The 19,464-nt window shown below is 50.1% G+C and overlaps 1 protein-coding gene across 4 annotated transcripts in view; it reads left to right on the forward strand.

The window, feature by feature from the left end:
• Positions 1-19,464, forward strand: part of RXRB (retinoid X receptor beta) — a 243,543-nt gene that overhangs the window by 126,055 nt on the left and 98,024 nt on the right. For 2 of the 4 annotated variants that reach the window (XM_069635247.1, XM_069635246.1), the window contains 4 exons: positions 10,714-10,952; positions 11,400-11,550; positions 12,921-13,100; positions 14,268-14,431. In XM_069635247.1, the coding sequence (XP_069491348.1) occupies positions 10,714-10,952; positions 11,400-11,550; positions 12,921-13,100; positions 14,268-14,431 (734 nt within the window). The remainder of the gene's footprint in view (positions 1-10,713; positions 10,953-11,399; positions 11,551-12,920; positions 13,101-14,267; positions 14,432-19,464) is intronic. The other 2 variants (XM_069635248.1, XM_069635249.1) reach the window with 2 other exon arrangements.

Here is a 19,464-nt window from a genome sequence, read left to right on the forward strand (position 1 = left end):
GGTGGCAGGGTGAGCAAGTACCTGGGCCCGAAGGACCAAGGGTGGCCAGGTACACAGTGCCAAGAGAGAACAGATCAGCAGTGGAGAGGGGGAGCGAACGGCAGAAGAAAAGAGGAAGGTCTTGGGTGCTTCCGGAGATGGTTCTCCTCAAGTTTTAGAGTGGCAGTGAGGCTGTTCCAGAGGGAGGCCCCAGCCGAAGACCGAGATCTACCCCCATCTTGTTTCTTTGAAAAACGACTAACCCTGAGGGAGTTGGAGGTAGAGGACGAAGAGCTTGAGAGGGGAGGTATTTGCTGAGGGATAGCTGAAGGTATTTTGGACCCAGGCCCCAGAAAGCCTTGTGGACAATGCAGAGGGTTTTGAATTTAATCCTTGCATCCACTGGGAGCCAGTGGAGAGATTTCAGAGCTGGAGAGATACGATCCCAGGGCTTGAGGCCAAGGACAAGTCTCGCAGTCCTGTTCTGGATTAGTTGCAGAGGGCGGAGAGTAGAGTCAGGTAGATTTAGAAAGAGGCTGTTACAATAGTCCAAGCTAGAGAGAACCGGAGCTTGGAATACCATGAGCTTCTGGGGGAAGGAGAGGAAAGGCAGAGTATCTGAGGAGGTGCAGTCGGAAATTTGACTTTTTAGAGACCTCAGAGATGTGGGCGGAGAAGGAAAGGGTGGAGTCAAAGATGACCCCGAGGTTCTTAGCCTCGCAGGTGGGGGTAGGAGGAGGGCCAAGGGAGGCCGGCCAGAGAGTGAGGAGAAAGGATGGTGAAGGTGTGCCGATGAGGAGGATGTCCGTCTTTCTGGCATTCAGACAAAGATTATTGGCGGAACACCAGTCTTGAATGGCAGTTAGGCAATCAGAGATGAGAGAGGGAGAGGAGGTGACAGAGGGCAACCTGAAAATGAGGTGTCGTCAGCGTAGCACTGGAAATTTCAGCAGAAAGTGGCAATGGAGTGGGCGAGAGTTGCCAGGTATTGGTTGAAAAGCCAGGGCAAGAGGTTAGACCCCTGGGGAACACCACAGGTAGAGAGGAAGATAGATGAAAGGAAGGACCCAAGTTGGACCTGGGAGGGTCGATCTGAGGGGAAAGAGGTCAGCCAGGCCAGAGCCTGATCAGTGATACCCAGGTTTTCAAGGAGACGGTTGAGCAGGATGGTATGGTTGACAGTGTCGAAGGCAGACGAGCGATCGAGGAGGATGACGACAGAGGGAATGTTAGAGTCAAGGTTGGAGAGCAGATCTTCACAGATGTTCAGGAGAGCAGTTTCCGTGCTTCTGGCAGCTCTGAAGCCAGACTGGTGGTCATGGAGACAGCCAACAGAATTGGAATGAAGGTTAAGCTGAGAGATGGCCAACTTTTCCAGGCGTTTGCCAAGAAAGGGAGTAATGGAAATTGGGCGATAGTTAGTTGGACAAGAAGGATCAGCTGTGGGTTTCTTGAGAAGAGGATGCACAAAGGAGTGCCTCAGAGGGGAGGGGAAGGATCCAGAGGCAAAGGAGTGGTTGCAAAAATCAGCAAGGGCAGGAGCAAGGGTGTCAATGTGGTCCTTGATGGTTTTAGAGGAACATGGGCAAACCTGTTTTGACAAGGCTTTCATAGATCGGACTTGTCTGGTGAACTCGTCAGGGGTGAAAAGAGGAAAGGACGAGAAGGATGGTGGGAGGGTTGTTAAAGGAGGGTCAGCAAGCACAGATGGAGAGGGGAGAGGAGGGTGTGGGTGGAGAGGGTGGACAGGATGGACAGCATGTCCTGGGTTTTTGAAATGCAGTGAGAGGCGAGGGCATTGCAAAGAGTTGGAGGTGGTCCTCTAAACTCCTGTAATGATTTTCATTTTATTTTTTATATGAAATCCATTCTGCCAGCCTTGCTTAAGCTAAAGGATGACCTGCAAAGGTCATGCTTTGGAGTGGTGGGGACACAGGTACTACTTTCTTCCGTATGTTTTTATTGCCATTTGCTCACTATTTGTAACAAAAATACAGTCCACTATTGCTGGCTGCCGTAATGCCTGTTTTCCACCAGCCAGGTGCCCCTCAACGCCGCCAACTCTCTAACACAATAATGTACTATTTGAACTAGGAAGTTAGGAGAGGGTGGCAGTCACACATTGTATTCAAGCATTGGCCCCTCCCGCATTATTACATATTCTCCAGCATGGGGTCTGGCATGGATTCACATGCTCATGAATATTCCCCGTCGTCAGGCTGGGAATCCTCGGTAAAGAAAAAAACCAGTATCAGTTTCGTTTCTGATCTGTCTTTCGTAGCAATAACCAATCACTGCTCTCTGCGTCATACTGACCACAGCCAATGACTGCCCTCTACCTAAGCACCGCCTCTGGCAGCCATCTTCAGATTTTTACCGCACGTTCATGTGTTGGGATCCTCGTGCTATTGCTCTCGAGCGTTAGTGCTATTTTTTTCACGTTTTTTCCGGTCAAAAGAGCCTCAAGCTCCACCGACTCTCCATCCGATCAACGGGGACCCGTGTCGGATTCGTCTGCGCCCCTCAAGGGTGAAGATTTCGTCGAGCTACGTTTTGGAGGACTCCAGAAGCTTCTCAGGCCCGGACATGGTCCCAGGAGAAGGGAAGCTCGACGCTCGGAAAGCTGTTCAGGGTCTGCCCTGGATGCCAGCTGCAGAACGTCTTTAAGGAGGACGAACACTCCTTTTGTCTCTACTGCTTACATGAGGACAAGACGCAGGTGGAGAAGGACTGTGCGTTTTGCGGCAATATGTCGGAGCGGACCATGAAGGACCGCCACCAACGCCTCGCCAACTGGCTGGAAGGGAAGAGCCCGTCGGGCGAGAAGAAGAGGAAGAAATCCGAGCGGTCTTCTAAGACCTTTGTGGACGCCCCGGCGACGGGGGTCCAACACAAGGCCAAGCACCGCGAGTCCGCTGGCACCGGGAGCGCCGAACGGTCGGGCTCTACGGGCGCCAGGCAGGGCGCACCCTCCCCGGCACCTTCAGCCACGAGCCAACGCTCTGGGTCGGGTAAGAGGAAGGGCGAGCACCCGGCGAAGCTCCTGGAGAGGCCCCGGTCGAGCTCGAAGGCACCATCGGAGGGGGAGCGAGGCAGTGCCCCCCCCCCCTCAAGGATAAGGCGGTGAGCGCACCTAAGGTGGTGAAGGCCTTAATCCATCCGGCCAAGCCCTGTATCGATACTGTTGCGTCGGCCCTGGCTCAGCCTGTGGAGGCTACACCAGTGGTGGCGACCTCGGGGCTCAGAGTCTCCCTGCCACCTCGGAGGGAGTCCTCTTTTGTGCCCATCGACAGGACCCCCGTGAAATCCCCGCCGGGGAAGAAAAAGGGGGGGCAGGGCGTCGTCGTAGATTCGGCCTCAGAGGAAGAGCTGATCGAGGTCTTAAGCCACGGCCTTGGCGTGGATGAAGACCGGCCCGTCGGGATGGATCCCGACGCAGGTGACGACGACAGCGTCGAGGGTGACGACGGGGCCCCTTATCGCCCGTCGGATTCCCCTCTGCCAGCGCCGCAAGACAACTCGGCGGTCATTTTGTTGGCTATACAGTCCTTATGCTCAGAGATAAGGACGAGACTACCGTTGCCGACGGAGGAACCTCTCCCGTCGGGGGATCCTGAACCGGGACCTTCGGGTGTTCCCCCGCCCAAGAAAAGAAGGATTCACCCTCCACCTCCTTTTCAGCCGTCGCGACCCGTCCAGCCCTCCTCCCTGTCCACCCGAGGGGATGATACGGGGACTGACACGGCAGCGACGGGTACGGACGACGAGGTATACGACGAAGATCTGCCGTCGTCACCTCCCACCAGGGCTTCTCCGCCCGACGAGATTGGATCGTTCCACTCCATGATCGCCAGGGCATCCGAGCTTTTCCAACTCTGCCCTGAGGAGAAGAAAAAGGAAGGATTCCTTTATCAACGGCGCGAGGCCAAGAGGAAGACGGTCCTCGCGGTGCCTCTACTGGACGACATTTGGGATGAGGGCCTCGCCCTCCTCAAGAACCCTTCCACGACGCCAGCTAGAAGAGACCGGTACGAGAAGAAGTACCGGGTCCCGGACGCGGCCCCCCTGTGCCTCCGGGCGCAGCCTACCCCGGACTCAGTCGTCTCCGCGGCGGCCAGGAAGAAAGCGGGGGGGGGGTGCGGCCTCCACATCGTCTTCCCCACCGGACGGCGAGGGAAAGAAATTGGACGCTATGGGACGCAGGGTCATCTCGTCTGCAGCGACGACGATTAAAGCGGCCAACGCCTTGGCTATCGTGGCCCGCTACGACAGGGAGCTATGGTACAAACTGGCTCCCCTGCTGGACTTCCTACCGGACGACAAGAGGGCGGATGCCCTGGAGATCCTACAGGAAGGTGAGGTGGCGTCGGACCACGCCATCACTATTGCGACGGACATCGCCGACACTGGGTTTCGCCAGTTGGGCAACGGCGTGTGCCTTAGGCGGCGTGGATGGCTCAAGGCTACGGACTTCCGTCAAGACGTACAGACCAGAGTCCTGGACATGCCGTTCGATGGGAACAACCTGTTTGGGAAAACAGTGGACGATTCCCTTCAGGCCATTAAAGCGGACACTGAGACGGCCCGGGCCCTTGGGGGTTCTGCAGCAACGACGGACGCCCTTTCGGCGCAGCGGAGGCAAGGGCGCCTCCAAAGGTTCCGGCGGCGGTTTCTCCACCTACCGTCAAGCGGCCCGCTCGTCGTCTCAGGAGGCCTACAGAGGACGAGGCAAGTCTGGCGGACCCCGCCGTCGTCGCCAAGGAGGTCAAGGCGGCAAAGCCTCGTCGAAACAGGATTGAACCGGCTGTGGGGTCGGGCCCCCGCCGAAGCACCCCGGTGGGAAGCCGGCTGGCGAGCTTCGTCAGCGTGTGGGAGTCCATCTCCACCGACCGTTGGGTGCTGGACGCCTTAGCCCGGGGCCACGCGCTCGAGTTTCAAAGAAGGTGCCCGCGCGTCCCCCCCGTGGCAAGGAAAGAGCTTCACGTCCCTCAGCTTCTCCTGGAGGTAAAGGTGATGCTCAGGAAGGGCGCCATCGAACTCGTCCCAAAGAGGCTTCGGGGCTCCGGAGTTTACTCGAGATACTTCCTCGTGAAGAAGACGGGAGGATGGCGCCCCATCCTAGACCTGCGACGTCTGAACAAGTTCATCAAGGCGCAGAAGTTCCGGATGGTCACCCTTCAGCACGTCCTGGGTCAGCTGGAGGAAGGAGACTTCCTGTCGTCGTTGGATTTGGAGGATGCCTACTTCCATATTCCCATCCTAAAGGGGCACCGAAAATTCCTCAGGTTTGTGGTCCAAGCGCGTCACTACCAGTTCAAAGCCCTCCCCTTCGGACTACGGTCGGCACCCAGGGTATTCACCAAGTGCCTCGCACCGGTGGCGGCGCAGCTGCGCCGCGAGGGGATCCACGTCTACCCCTACCTGGACGACTGGCTCATCCGAGCCAAGACGAGGGAGCTCGCCGTGGAGCACACGGCAAGGACCGTCCAACTTCTCACGGACCTGGGATTCTCCGTGAACTACGCCAAGTCTCACCTGGTACCCGCGCAAAACGCACTGTTTCTGGGAGCGAAGCTCAACACAGTGTCCCTTCAGGCCTCCCCGTCGGAGGAAAGGACCAGGTCCATCCTGGGCAAGGTACAGCGGATGTTGGTTTCCGACGCGGCCAAGGTGAGGTCCATCAAGTCCCTCCTCGGAATGATGTCTTCTTGCATCTACCTCATTCCCATGTGCAGGCTCCGGATGCGCCCGTTGCAGGAGTTCCTGGACGCGCGCTGGATCCAAACGACGGGCGGCTTCGAGGAGAGGATCACACTTGACGAGAGTTTCCGCCGAGCGTTCCGGTGGTGGGGCACCCGCACGCATCTGACGGCGGGCATGGACTTCCAGACCACAGACCACCAGGAGACAGTGACCACGGATGCCTCCCTGGAAGGGTGGGGAGCGCACACCGAAAATCTGCACGCGAGAGGCCTTTGGCTCCTGACGGAGAAGTCCCTCCATATTAACGTCCTGGAGCTCCGTGCAGTGTTCTGGGCCCTCAGGTCCTTCCTTCCATCCCTCAAGGGCAAGGTGGTGAGGATCTTCACCGACAACACCACCACCACCATGTTTTACATCAGGAAACAGGGCGGAACCAGGTCCCCAGCACTGTCCAAGGAGGCGCAGGACCTGTGGCATTGGGCCGTCGCCCAAAGGATGTTTCTGGTGCCGTTTCATCTGGCAGGGATAAAAAACACCATCGCCGACTCACTCAGCAGGGAGCTGCGCTCATGCCACGAGTGGGAACTACGGCAGGATCTAGTGGATCGCCTCTTCCGACGGTGGGGCACACCCCAGATCGACCTGTTCGCGACGGCGACGAACTCCAAGTGCCGGAGGTTCGCCAGCAGGTTTCCCCAGGCGAGGAGCATGGGCGATGCTTTCTCGTTCCCCTGGGAGGGCCTGTTCCTCTACGCGTTCCCTCCTTTGCCACTGCTAATCCGGCTCGTCAACCAGCTCAAGAAGTCACGGTGCAGGATGATCCTCGACGCACCTGCGTGGCCGAGGCAGATATGGTTCCCGGACCTTCTGGACTTGTCAGCGTCCCCGCCAATCCAGCTGCCGGTGGACGCGGATCTACTCTCCAGGGAAGGAGGCGCCATCCTCCACCACGACCCGAAATCGCTGAACTTGCAGGCCTGGCTCCTGCAGCGCTAGAGTTTGGAGGATACGACATACCGGCCGACTGCAGAGAGGTTCTTGCAAAGGCCAGGGCGTCCTCGACTCTTAAATGCTACGGACACAAATGGAAGAGGTTCTCTGTCTGGTGCCACGCACAGAAGATTAACCCTCTACGGATTACGGCTCCCCAGGTACTGCCGTACCTGCTGACGCTGGCCAAAGCTGGACTGGCACACGCGTCCATCAAGATTCATCTTGCTGCGATCTCCCAATACACCAGAACCACGGGCTGGACGTCCTTGTGGTCTCATCGTCTGGTGAAAGAGTTCATGAAGGGACTGTTCAGATCGTTCCCGCCGGTGAAGGCGCCGGCCCCGGCGTGGGAGCTCAACGTGGTGCTGACCAATCTCATGGGACCTCCGTTCGAGCCTCTGCACTCGGCCCCGTTGAAGTTTCTGTCGTGGAAAACAGCGTTTCTTGTGGCCATCACCTCCGCACGACGGGTGGGAGAGATCCAGGCCCTTTGCTGCAAGGCCCCGTACTTGACTTTTCACGACACGAGGGTAGTGCTCAGGACGCACCCCTCCTTCATGCCCAAGGTACCGTCGGACTTCCATCTCAACGAACCCTTGGTGTTGCCTGTGTTCTTCCCGTCGCCTTTGTCGCCGGCTGAGAGGACTTTGCACTCGCTGGATGTGGCTAGAGCGCTGAAGTTCTACGTGGACCGCACAAAGTGTTTTCGGAAGACGTCACAACTCTTTGTGAATTTTGGACCTGTCAATCAGGGGAAGGCTCTCTCAAAGGCTTCCATTTCCAGATGGCTCTCCGGCTGTATCATGTACTTTCATCGGTTGGCAAACCGACCGCTGCCTGGCCGTCCGAGAGCCCATTCCACCAGAGCGATCGCAGCTACCACGGCGTTCCTTTCTGGTGTGCCCCTGCTGGACCTATGCAGGGCTGCTACGTGGAGGTCGACGCACACCTTCACGAAATTCTACTGCGTCGATCGGGATTCCAGGGTCGGCCAAGCAGTGCTGCGCAACCTGTTCGCCTGAGGTGAGCCTGGTGAGGAGGTAAGATGCTTAATGTTGAGTTTGATGTAATGCTTAATGTTGAGCCTTTACCACCTCCTGTGGTTGTGCATGTGTGTACTGCTATGTATTCTTTATTCATGAGCATGTGAATCCATGCCAGACCCCATGCTGGAGAAGGAACAAGTTACTTACCTGTAACTGTTGTTCTCCAGCATGGGTCTGGCATGGATTCACATGCGAACCCTCCCGCCTACCCATCTGCGGCTCTTCACTTGGTCATACTGCCACTTCACGTGCTTCCAAATCTGAAGATGGCTGCCAGAGGCGGTGCTTCGGTAGAGGGCAGTCATTGGCTGTGGTCAGTATGACGCAGAGACCAGTGATTGGTTATTGCTACGAAAGACAGATCAGAAACGAAACTGATACTGGTTTTTTCTTTACCGAGGATTCCCAGCCTGACGACGGGGAATATTCATGAGCATGCGAATCCATGCCAGACCCATGCTGGAGAACAACAGTTACAGGTAAGTAACTTGTTCCTTCCTTTGAAATGGTCCAGTAAGAAGAGGCACAGGCGTGGCATTCATTTTTAAACTGTGTGCCATCCGTTGAAACCACCGTTCTTGTCAGCTGTTGTCCAAAATTGAATATAGTTCGAGAATTGCCTCTCCTGGCTGTTTCGAGAGCCTTAAGCTATGTACCCCATTCATGATATGTAAGTTTTGTAGCACATTCTCAGCACTTTCCACACATTGCACTTTTTATGTTTTGCTGCTGTGAGACTAATCTGCAGTTGGATTAGGCTCCTCTGCAAGCAGAAGAATGCTACAGACTTTCTGACTGAACTTGACATACAGGTTATGTTTCGGAACTCTACTTGTGATAAAATGTCATTATCAGGAGTGTCTCTTAACAAATGGACTTTCAATCAAGAAGATGGACATGTGCCAAGAAATCTCATTTTTTTACTCTCCTTTGGGAACATTTGAGTACCTGATCATCCTAGTTTGCACTCTTCATAAAGGTGTAGATTGTTTCCATACATGGTTGGAAGGTTTGTCACATTTGGCGTCTATTAAGTAGCCAAAAGAGCCCATGGGCGTTTGGGCCTGGCATGCCTGGATGATTAAGTGTGACATGATATCAGTTATTTGGATTCTGATCACAGCCGATTTAAACTTTCTTGCATTCATACAGATCCCTTACCCGCTTCTCATGGAGGGCACCAAATAGAAGAACTTGTATGCATGACTTGTAAGGCACAAACGTTGCTTGAAAGCAGAAGAGCAGAGTTCAAGTAAAGAATTGCGGCACGTAAAAGTGGGGTAGGGAATGGTAGAGGCGTGGGAGTCCCGGTTGATGCTTTATCAGTCTACAGCAGGGTTTTCAGGGCAGGAGATGGAGGGAGAGTCAATCCGTTGTTGGTACATGCAGTGTTCCATATCGTGGGTGCCTAGCATAATGAGTGCGTGCTTTCTAGTGCGCTTATTTTTGCCAATCTTAGAGATTGACTGACTGGTTCTGGGTGATCAGTGCTTTCTGTGCTTGGAGGAGGAAGCAGTGAAGTTCCTTGAGCTTTTAGTAATGTGGTCACATTTCTTCAGTCTTCTTATGAGGTGAGCCGCAGCATGCCAGCTAGCAGGGATCACAATTACTGGGAGCGATTTTCAACTCGTGCTTATAGCTCAGAACATTCTGGTTAGCTAGCCACCAACAGATCCCGGGAGCCTTCTGTGTACTCTCCTTGCCATGTTTTCCCAGCTACCCTCTTTCGCAAACAATCTGAGTAGAACACAGGTCATGTCCTCAACTATGAGAATTGTACACCGAAATTTCACCTAAGCCGTGGTACCCCAAGGAGTGTGATATTTACTTATTTATGATGCCTACTCTGCAACATAGCTACTTTTCTGAATGTCAAAAGCTCAGGCCAACTTGTACCACACAAATCTACCTCTGTGACTTAAACTCTGTGTGGGAATGTGCCTAAAGGAGTATTGAGGCATCTTGAAAGCATGATCTGACGTATGATAGACCAACCTGTATAGTTTGCGCCTGAAGTTAGATTTGTGGTATTATGTGAACTCCTCGTCCCATAGAGATAGCTACTGCTTATTCGGTGAAGAGGTTGGAGGGTCGGTTATTTGTTAATGGAGGTTGATGTTTGCTGTTGGTCTTGATGCTGAATTCTGTAAGATTTATAGCTTCATTAGTGAATTTGTTGCCCCCTTCTGGGGTGGAGTTGTTTCCTCACATCTCGCTTGTTTAAGGTATTTTTGTCTGTGGGAGTCATGAATGGGGTATGCCTCTGTATGAAGGTGATGGATTTGCTACAAGTAATAAGACGGGTGTAGTAGTGGGGGCGTGCAGTTACGTACAATGCCTTGAAGAGTCGCTAGAAATTCAGAAGCTATTGAATTGTCATCGAATTAGTATGGAACCAGCATTGGTCAGGCATGTGTTATGTATCCAACAAAAAAAGCAAGGACAATACATACAAACACATGGGACTTTTGGACCTAAACATCCTACTTTTAGCAGGTGGGCCAATGGATGACCTACCACATTTCATCTTGTAAGTTTCTTACATTATTTGTTTTCGTAATTGCTCGTTTAACTTTAACTCGGTTACAATTGAGAGATGTGGGCCCACTCAAGCAGGTGAGTGCTCCTACACTCCCTTGAAGACCACAAAGTAGGGGTAACTAAAGAAAGACTGGGCCTGGGGTTCCCATGGTCTAACGTAAAATCCAGTTGGGAGGGTGATGTAATGATGAATCTCTGAACTAATGGATTAACCAGGGGCTCTGAGGTGTACCCACATCGCTCTTAATCGTCCTCCAGAGCACAGTATTGGGGATTGCTTTGCAGCTGGAGGGGCTATCCTTTATGGCCCTGATCATTGTGCTTGTGGAGTTTTTGGTAATGAAGCAGGCCAGGAATATTGTCTTTTGCTGGTGCTGGGCAACTGTATTACTAGCAAATAGTCACTCTGAACACAATACTAGCCCATTCTCTCCTGTCCTTCTCTTTACAGACTGCAGGAGCCCAGACAGTTCGTCCCTCAGTTCATCTCCCCACCATCGGCCGTACTGCAATTCTCCCCCCTCTCCGACTCCGCTGCATCCCTCCATGATTGGCTCGGCGATGACGTCCTCTGTCAACTCTCCCATGGGGAACCTGGGGTCCCCCTTCTCGGTTATCAGCTCCTCGCTGGGCTCCCCTGGGATGCCCTCCACACCTTCCATAGGCTATGGACCGGTGAGCAGCCCGCAGGTAAAGGACACAGCCAATACAGATTGGCTGATGGGGCATACACAGGTGGTGAGTTGAAGAGCCTAAGAGGAGGTGAACTTCGAGGGAATAGGTGGGTCTGGGGATGTAATGGAGGCAACCTAGGCAAGCAGCGGCTCAAAACAGGGGTATGTGTCTGGAGAGTACTGATGAGGTCATAGAACATTTTTGTGGTTGTCGGGGGTTACTAGGTAGGACACTTGGTCTGGGGGAAATTACTGGGTTTGCTGCTGGGGGAAACTATGAAGAGCATGAGTAGGGCACTGTGAACGTGGCTGAGTCGAGTGTGGGAAGGCTACAGGTAGAAGGAAGCAGGTTTCCAAGGGGTGACTATGGGGAGAAGGTGACCAGTAAACTAGCTCTACATGTGCTTCTGCCACGTTTCCAAGTGTTTCTCCCATTCTTTCACCCCCCTCCTCTTTCTTGCAGATTAACTCAACGGTAAACCTCTCAGGGCACCACACAGTCAGCAGCTCGGATGACGTGAAACCTCCACTTGGAATGAGGGGGCTACCCTCTCCGCATGGGGGCATGATGTCCAGCAAGCGGCTGTGTGCCATCTGTGGTGACCGGTCTTCAGGTACGGGCTGTGAGCTGGTGGAGACTGCAGGGTGATGATATATCGGGTCTTGAAGCATGGACAGTGTGCACTCTGGAAAGGACCAGTCTTATGATTGAGCTTAAGGGGGAGCTGTGCTGTCGATGGGTCGGGTCTTTATGTACAGGCAGAAGGGAGCTGCAATATGTTATCACAGTCGCTCCCCGGCCCCATTTTCTCCTGTACCTGAATGTGTGCTGTTCGGGTCCAACAGGTGGGCACACTGTTGGGACGGCTGTACATGTTCAGCTCAAATGGGATCTGTGCTCCCTGTGGGGGCAGATCTTCTGGTACAAGCCGAGTGGAGCTGAGCTATCTGAGTTCATGTCTATTGCTACTGGAAATTGGGACTCGCTGTCCTGGAGGGCAGGTCTCCCACTACAGGTGGGAATGCTGTTCTGTGTGAGGAGAGGTCTTAAAGGGACTTGCAGGCACAGCTTGGTTGTCTTGAAGGGCAGGTGAATTAATTTTTGCTTTTTCTGGTCTGTTGGTCACTCATTGATGCTCTGCATTTCACTGGCTATCTGTTGGCTCTTTTCTTAGGGGTGTAGTTCCCCTGCTGTCCGCCACTATTCTGCTTGTTACCACCTACTATGCTTGTATGAAGTTGCGCAGTTCTCCGGCTGTTTGTAACCCTTTCTTATGGTGGTTGTTTTCCTCTTGCTTTCTGTCTCTAGTCTCTTTCCTTGTGGGATTTTCCCCCCAAGTTTCTCTGTGTATTCTTGATTTATGAGAGTCCCTGTGTTTATCTTCTTTTGTTGATCTGTTTTTGTGCCATTCATTTTCTTGGTGTCCTGCTGTTCGAGATGCCTCGATTAAGTTTTGCCTATTTCCATGCAGTGTCTGCAGTTCCCAGTGTGTTTTCTTGTTGATGCTTTGCGTTTTTTAGTTTCCCAGGCTGTGAGACCTATTTCCTTATGTTTGTGTTGCTCCCTGGGTGTCTTCTCATTTTGCAAATTGACAAGGGGGGGTCTTGGGAGTCCCTCTGCCAGACATTAGTCCTAGTTATGAGGGACTTGCCCAGAGTCTTTAGCTCACTATCTTTGCCATGTTTTGTTGGTGTTTGTGGCTATGGTCTCCTCTTCCTTTTCTAAGAAGTACTTGACTGTTGTTGCCTCTCCCCGTTTTGTACAGGTATTTTGGATGTCTGTCTTTGGGGGTGTTTGTTCATTGTTTTGTTATGCAGTTCCCCAGGCTTTGGCCCTCTTTTGTTGTCCTGTTTGTGAGATTCGCCTGGTTTCGGTCTCCTTTCTGTTGTCTGACTGTGTGGCTTTCGGGATGTCTCTTCTTTCCATGCTCCATCTATTTGTGAATTTTTCACTTTTTACGTTTGGTATTTTTCTGATATCTAGGGAAACATTATGGTGTGTACAGCTGCGAGGGCTGCAAGGGTTTCTTCAAGCGAACCATCCGGAAGGACCTAACGTACACGTGTCGCGATAACAAAGACTGCATCGTGGACAAGCGGCAAAGAAACCGATGCCAGTACTGTCGGTACCAGAAGTGTCTAGCCACAGGCATGAAGCGGGAAGGTAAGGGTTGTCATCTTTTCTGACAAGCTTTTCTTTACACTTGGCCTGTCCATAACTGGAAATTATTGGATGTCTCTTCACAGTAGTGGGCAATGGGCTTCTCATTTCTCATGCATATTTATCATTTTCTATTGCTTTCTGCTGATCCGGGCTCAGTGAGTATAGGCTGTGCGTTTAGCCGGCTCCTTTCCTTCTTGGGTGTGAGATGTGTGGCTGATGTTTGACCTTCGATGGGTATTGCGCCCTTCCCTCTCCACTTATTTTTGGGGATAGAATTTGAAATCTGTGGTTTGACTCTTGTCTCAACGGTTTCTTCCATTCCTTTGTGTGTGGGTTTGTACTGAGTGGTTATCATTTTCTGTACATCTTGAATATTCCTTTGTCGTCAATACTTTCTGTTGACGAGGTGGGATGTTAAGACTCCTCTCCAATCCAGTCCAATGAGTCTTTGGGTGGTTTATTTGTATTGATGAGCTGGGTGATTGAGTGATGTGGCTTTGGTTGCCATTTCCTTCTGTGTGGGTGGTTGAGCCGTTTCTTCAGCCCTTTGTTTGTGTGGCAAGAGTGGTTTGGTCGTCAGTTAGAATTCCTTTTTATTAGTGAGATATCTGATTAAGCCTTCTCTGCTATACATTCTGGGAGTTTAGGGTGGCTGAGCTCTCAAGTCCATTCCATAGGCGATGAAGATAGTCTAGGCACCAGTCCCTCATTCTTTTCTGTATGTTAGATGGGGAAATGTGTTGTTGGGTTCTCTCACCTTCTAAGTGACATCGTTCTAGTTCACTTTTGTTCCCAGTTGGGTCCTTTTCTTGGAAAGGATTTGTGGGTGTTTACTTATTGGTGTTCTCTTACTTTCCTGTGTATACTGGGATACGTTTAGAAGCTTAACAGTATATTGTTGGGTCCTCTTATAGATTGCTCTGTAATTCCTTTATTTCTGTGGGGAAAATTGCTCTTGGTTTCTTTGGCCTTTTCTTCAATAGCATAGATTGCTGTTAGCTTTATCTCGGTTCTCCCTGATTCTTGGGAATATGTGAGGTTGCAAAAATGTCATGTACACTTATGGGCATGTCCCCCCAGTCCCCTTTTCTGGATTCTGTGTATGGGCCTTGCATGGCTGAGGAAGGGCTTGATTATATTTGATAATCCTTTTGTCCCCTCTTTAAGCTGTACAGGAGGAGCGTCAGCGGGGGCGAGAGCGGGACGGAGATATGGAGTACAGCAGTGGTGTCAATGAGGAAATGCCAGTGGACAAAATTCTGGATGCAGAGCTTGCAGTGGAGCAGAAGTCTGACCAGAACATTGATGGGTCTGGGACAGGTGGCAGTTCTGTGAGTGATCAATGATGCTTACTTCATCACAGTAAGGGGGTAGTTTCAAAAGGATGTGTTGGAAGTTCCATACTTTAATAATAATGAAGGAAAGAGCTAGGATTATAGGAGAAACGCTTCAGTTTGTGACTGTCTTTAGTTTTGATGATGTGCTTGAACTCCATGTGTTTGAAATTCTACATTGAGATTAAAAGACTTTAGTGACATTTTAGTTATGAACAGAGCTGGAAAATGTTTTTCTTTTTACATCTAGTATTAAATTAACACCAAAGCTTTGGTTTGAGGGAGAAGGGTGTAAGGTCTCCTCCACGCAGGCATGCATTGAGATAATGAAATACTCAACAGTAGTTATGAGGAGAGAGCTCCAATAGCAGTTCTATTGAGAGAGGAGCTCTGTGTATTCAGCCTACAGCCCCTTTCCCTTGATAGAGTAACAGTGACCTATTTGACAGTATTCTGGGCTGGCTCTGTCCGTCTCGCTAGTTAATCTTTAGGTGCATGTTGAATGTTGTTTTTGGACGTTTGGTCGCATATAGCTTTCTAAACAGCACTCTGGTAGAATTTATTTGGGGCCTCCTTGGTGACGCAAGAATTTATGGTTTGGATTTGTGATTGGAAAAACAAGAATTCAATGTAATTAATCGGCACTGGTAAGGAACATCTAGCCCTTGTTGTACAGGCACGTAGGGTCCCCAATCTTTCTGAATCGTCAGGTTCCAGTTGTCTTTCTGCATGCCTGTTTGTTCTGCTGCTCGCTGCAGCACGTTCTTTGGATAGCTCATTTTTTGGCTGTTATTTCAAGTGTTAATGCTCAAAAATGGGCCTACCTGCTTCTGGGCTCTCCTCCTGCCCGCCACTTATGTGGTTTAACATCTGATTTTGAAGTCTCCTTACTTTTGTCAGTCAGTTCTCTGAAAATGTCAGAGTACCCCTGGCCGAACTTCACTTTGAGATCCGGTCTGCTTTGGTTTCTTTGCTGGCTGCCTCTTTGTATTCACCACCTTTCAGATTCTACAGGAATTAACAACTTTGAAGTAGAAGGGTCTGCAAAAGCATACAGGGGGTACATCTTTAGAGACTGTGGCTTCTCTGCACCTAGAGGGTCATAATGAACTTGCTACCAATGTTCTTCAGGTATTGAAACAAAGATTTAATTGGCAGGAGCTGAAAGTAGCACCTCTGTATTGGGAAGTACTGAATAAGCAGGAGCTCCCTTTGGGGAAGAGGGTGGGGGTATAGTTAGTATGTACTGTTCCATAAACCTAGCTTCCAGATCAGATACAGGTTATACATTTCTGTCCATTATACATGACCCATTCTGCTTTAGCTGTTTCCTAGAGCTCTTTTATGCACGTTCCCACAGAGTTAATGTCACGTTGGTAGGTTAGTGTGATACTAGTTGGCCTAGGAAGTCCACAGAATGTACCTGGATCTATTGGGGTCTAGCTAACCAGGCTCTTCTAAGCTGCAAATAGGAGCTGAATCGCTCCCAGTAATTTAGATCCCTGCTGGCTTCTTTTTTTATTTTTCTCATGTTAAGCAGCATTCAACACCAGTTATCCTCCAAATTGTAACTTGCTGTTTTAAATTTGCAATCCACACCATTTACAAGAATGATAAAAAAAAGGCAAATAATTTGGCATATAGGCTACCATTTTAAAGGAAATAAGTGCCTCATGACGACCAGAAACGAAATGCATGCTTTGCCATCTTGGTCAACATCCAACTTGAATCTTTTCAAGCAGACAAAGCTGACCGTGCCATGGGTTTCAATTCTCTAGGGGTCCACTTAAGCGATAACATGACGTAGGTCTCTTAAATGTCAAAATGGGGTTTGTCGCTCAAAAAAATGCTGTGAAGTCAGTGAATTTCTGAAAACGTTAGATGTCTAGTAACTTCCCTCTCTTGAAATGTACTGTATACAATTGAAGTCAGCAGTCCTGCAATTGAAGTATGGGTACATAGAACCCCCTTATACATCATCCCCATGTATTCAGTTGAGGCCCAAACTAGGTCCACTTGGGATAGAGCCTAAAACAAAGTTCAAGCTAGTATTCCGTTGGACACACATGTCAACCACCCTCCATTTAGTCTTTTTATAGATGTCCCCTGGGAAATTGTGAAAACTTTAGGTTCTTTGTAAGATACTGGATAGCAAGTGTTACCAGTTCACTTAAGGGGATTGAGGAAACATGGCCACATGCAGAAACCATGCCCACTCATTCCCAACACTTGTTCAAAGAGGCGCTTGTCGAGGCTCTTGTCGATTTGCCCATCATGATGAACATAATTCAGTGTCCCCTAATAGCCTCACTGTGTTAAATTTGAATTTAGAAAGCGTACCTAATAGCGTCACTGTGTTTAGAAAGCGTACCTGATAGCGTCACTGCGTTAAAGTTTGAAGTCAGAAAGTGTTGCCTAATAAGGTCACTGTGTTCAAATTTGAAGCTAGAATTGGTGAAAGATAGCATGTGCCACACTCAGATGGAATTGTGAAAGATGGCATATGCCACACTTAGACGGATTTGTCAATGTTAGCATATCCCACACTCAGATGGAATTGCGAATGCGAGCACGTGTCACACGCAGATGGAATGGTGAATGGTAGCATATGCCACACTTCGAAATAATTCCAAACGGTAGCATGTGCCACACTTAGATTGAACTACAATTGGTAGCATATCCCTCACCTGGATAGAATTGTAAATAATAGCATGTATCCCCTATATATGCTATATACCTGTATCCCATATATACCCTATCCATCCTGTCGCTTTATATTTGTATAACGCTATGTACGTCCCCACTGTCCTGCTCACGAGCTTCGTCTCGGGCGCTTAATCTGTTAGTCACCATATCGCACCACTACGCTTACTCTCTTCTATACACCATCACTCAACTAGAACACAGCTATACCCCTGATAACTCGGCCTAGGTGTTCACATACAAGCATGACACCATGAACACCTCATCACCCTAATAAAACACGGCTAGCTGAAGCACATTCCGGCTAGCATAGGCGCTCCTCAGGCCTAACGCAGTCAGAACCCAGTCTAGTGAACACTTCCAACTGATTTCCTCAGCACCACACCTATAGCTAAGAAGCAGCTATCATCCAACAACTGCACCAGCTGCACACATAATCCGGTGCACACAAGCACCTTATCTCTCTCCCTGACTTGAACTATGGTTCCAGAGGGCGTTCAACCTACCAGCGCATTGAGGTCATACCAATGATATATAAGGTGCTACATAAATGCCAAGTAACATGACATGTGTGGTGAATCGGAGGATGTCGTTCCTTATTTTCAAGGGGGAGACCTTTCCCATGGGGCCAGGACAGTCCATCCTCCGAACAATAGGGCCTCTGGTGGTGGTACTCTGACAGAAAATCACCTGGGGTGGGAGTTCACTTATGGGATTGGGGACAATCATCACCCAAGAATATAGATTCACCCTGCATTACCACATCCAAGTCCTTCTGCCTCTTCCCTGGATGCAGCTGTTAAATAATGTTATCGAGTTAGCCAAACTAATGTGCATGACAATATTGAGGGACCTGGTAATGCAGAATATTGCACATGTAGCCAGATCAACCTCCATGACAATATTGGAAAAACCAGACAACACAAATTAGTATGCTTATAGCCAAGCTGACCTACTTAACTGCATTGAAAACAACGATGATAGAACATATTGTGCATGTATCTTGAAAAGTGGTACTGTAACGAAGATGGCTAGGACTACAAAGATCACTCGTGAGCAACCAAACAAGTGGTCTAGCTTCCATAGGCCAACGATTGGCATGAAGGAATAAATCGGTCCAACGTGGGCGTTAAAGCTTGGGTTCAAACAAAAGCGTCAGTCTGAGAAAGAGAGGGCCATCCCCCGAAGAGGAAAAGTGGGACCCAAAACTGGATAAGAGACGAAGCGTGGAAGTAACGGAACGCCTGTCTGTTGAGAAGCCTTAGTCTGCAGGGACGCTGCAGAACCTGCTGGACACCCTAACGCTGCCAGAGCCTCCTGGAAGGAGACAGTGGCCCGGAGACCGCAGAGACCTCCAAGGTGGAGCCAAAATGGTACTAAGTAGCTGGAGAAAGATGGTCTGGGACCCTACACCAAACAAAAGACCGTTGTATACTTGGCGGGAGAGTGAACCAAGCGGGTACAATAGAACGGTGTAAGTCTGGGACCCGCATCCAAGAAAGGGAGGGTCTGGGTCCCTAATAATGGAGAGGGTCTGGGACATAAAGTGAATATAAGACAGTTGTATTTTTGGCAGGTGTGAGGATGCATGTTTGTGGCTACAAACATTTCTTAAAGCAAATTGTGGTTGGAAATTACCTCTTTCCCTAATCTAAGAGGTATTTTCTCTACCTCAACCAAAACTAATGGGGCTGTACTTTGTCAAGATGTCCAAACAAAAAGTTCCACCCTGTGTCTGTAATCCTATTCTGACCCTCACATCCTAAAACTTAAAGGTGTAAAGGGCACGGTCTCTTGATTTCTCAAAGTGCTCAAATCCAATACAAAAGTTCAGATCCAACATAAACGGGGTTTAAAATGGCCAATATTCAAAGTTCCAGGAAGGGCTCCCTTCCCTGGATTCTTTGTACCAATGCAATAAATTCAAAGCATAATCAAGTTCCTCAGAATCCAAGAGGGTCACTCTCTCCTTGGTGTATTGACAGTTCTCAGGGAAGTGGCTCCCTGGGGAAATGGCTCCCTTCCCCAGGTTTTCTTTTTACCTTTAATATTATGCACCTTTTTAAGTGCAAGTTCCACATTTATCTGGTATCTTCCTTGTCAGACTTCTCCAAGGGCACAAGTCTTCCTTGAGATTATTTTTAGATTATAATTTGCACATAGACTTGTCTTCACCTAGTGTGTGTACTCTCCTGCCAGGTCTTTATTAAACAAAACTCTTTTTCTTTAACATAAGCTCTTCGCTGGTTCATGAAACCTTGTTCTCCAGCATGGGGTCTGGCATGAATTCACATGGTCATGAATGTTCCTCGTCGTCAGTCTGGGAA

This window comes from Ambystoma mexicanum, chromosome 13 (assembly GCF_040938575.1).
Source record: "Ambystoma mexicanum isolate Mex_15411 chromosome 13, UKY_AmexF1_1, whole genome shotgun sequence".
Taxonomy (NCBI): domain Eukaryota; kingdom Metazoa; phylum Chordata; class Amphibia; order Caudata; family Ambystomatidae; genus Ambystoma; species Ambystoma mexicanum.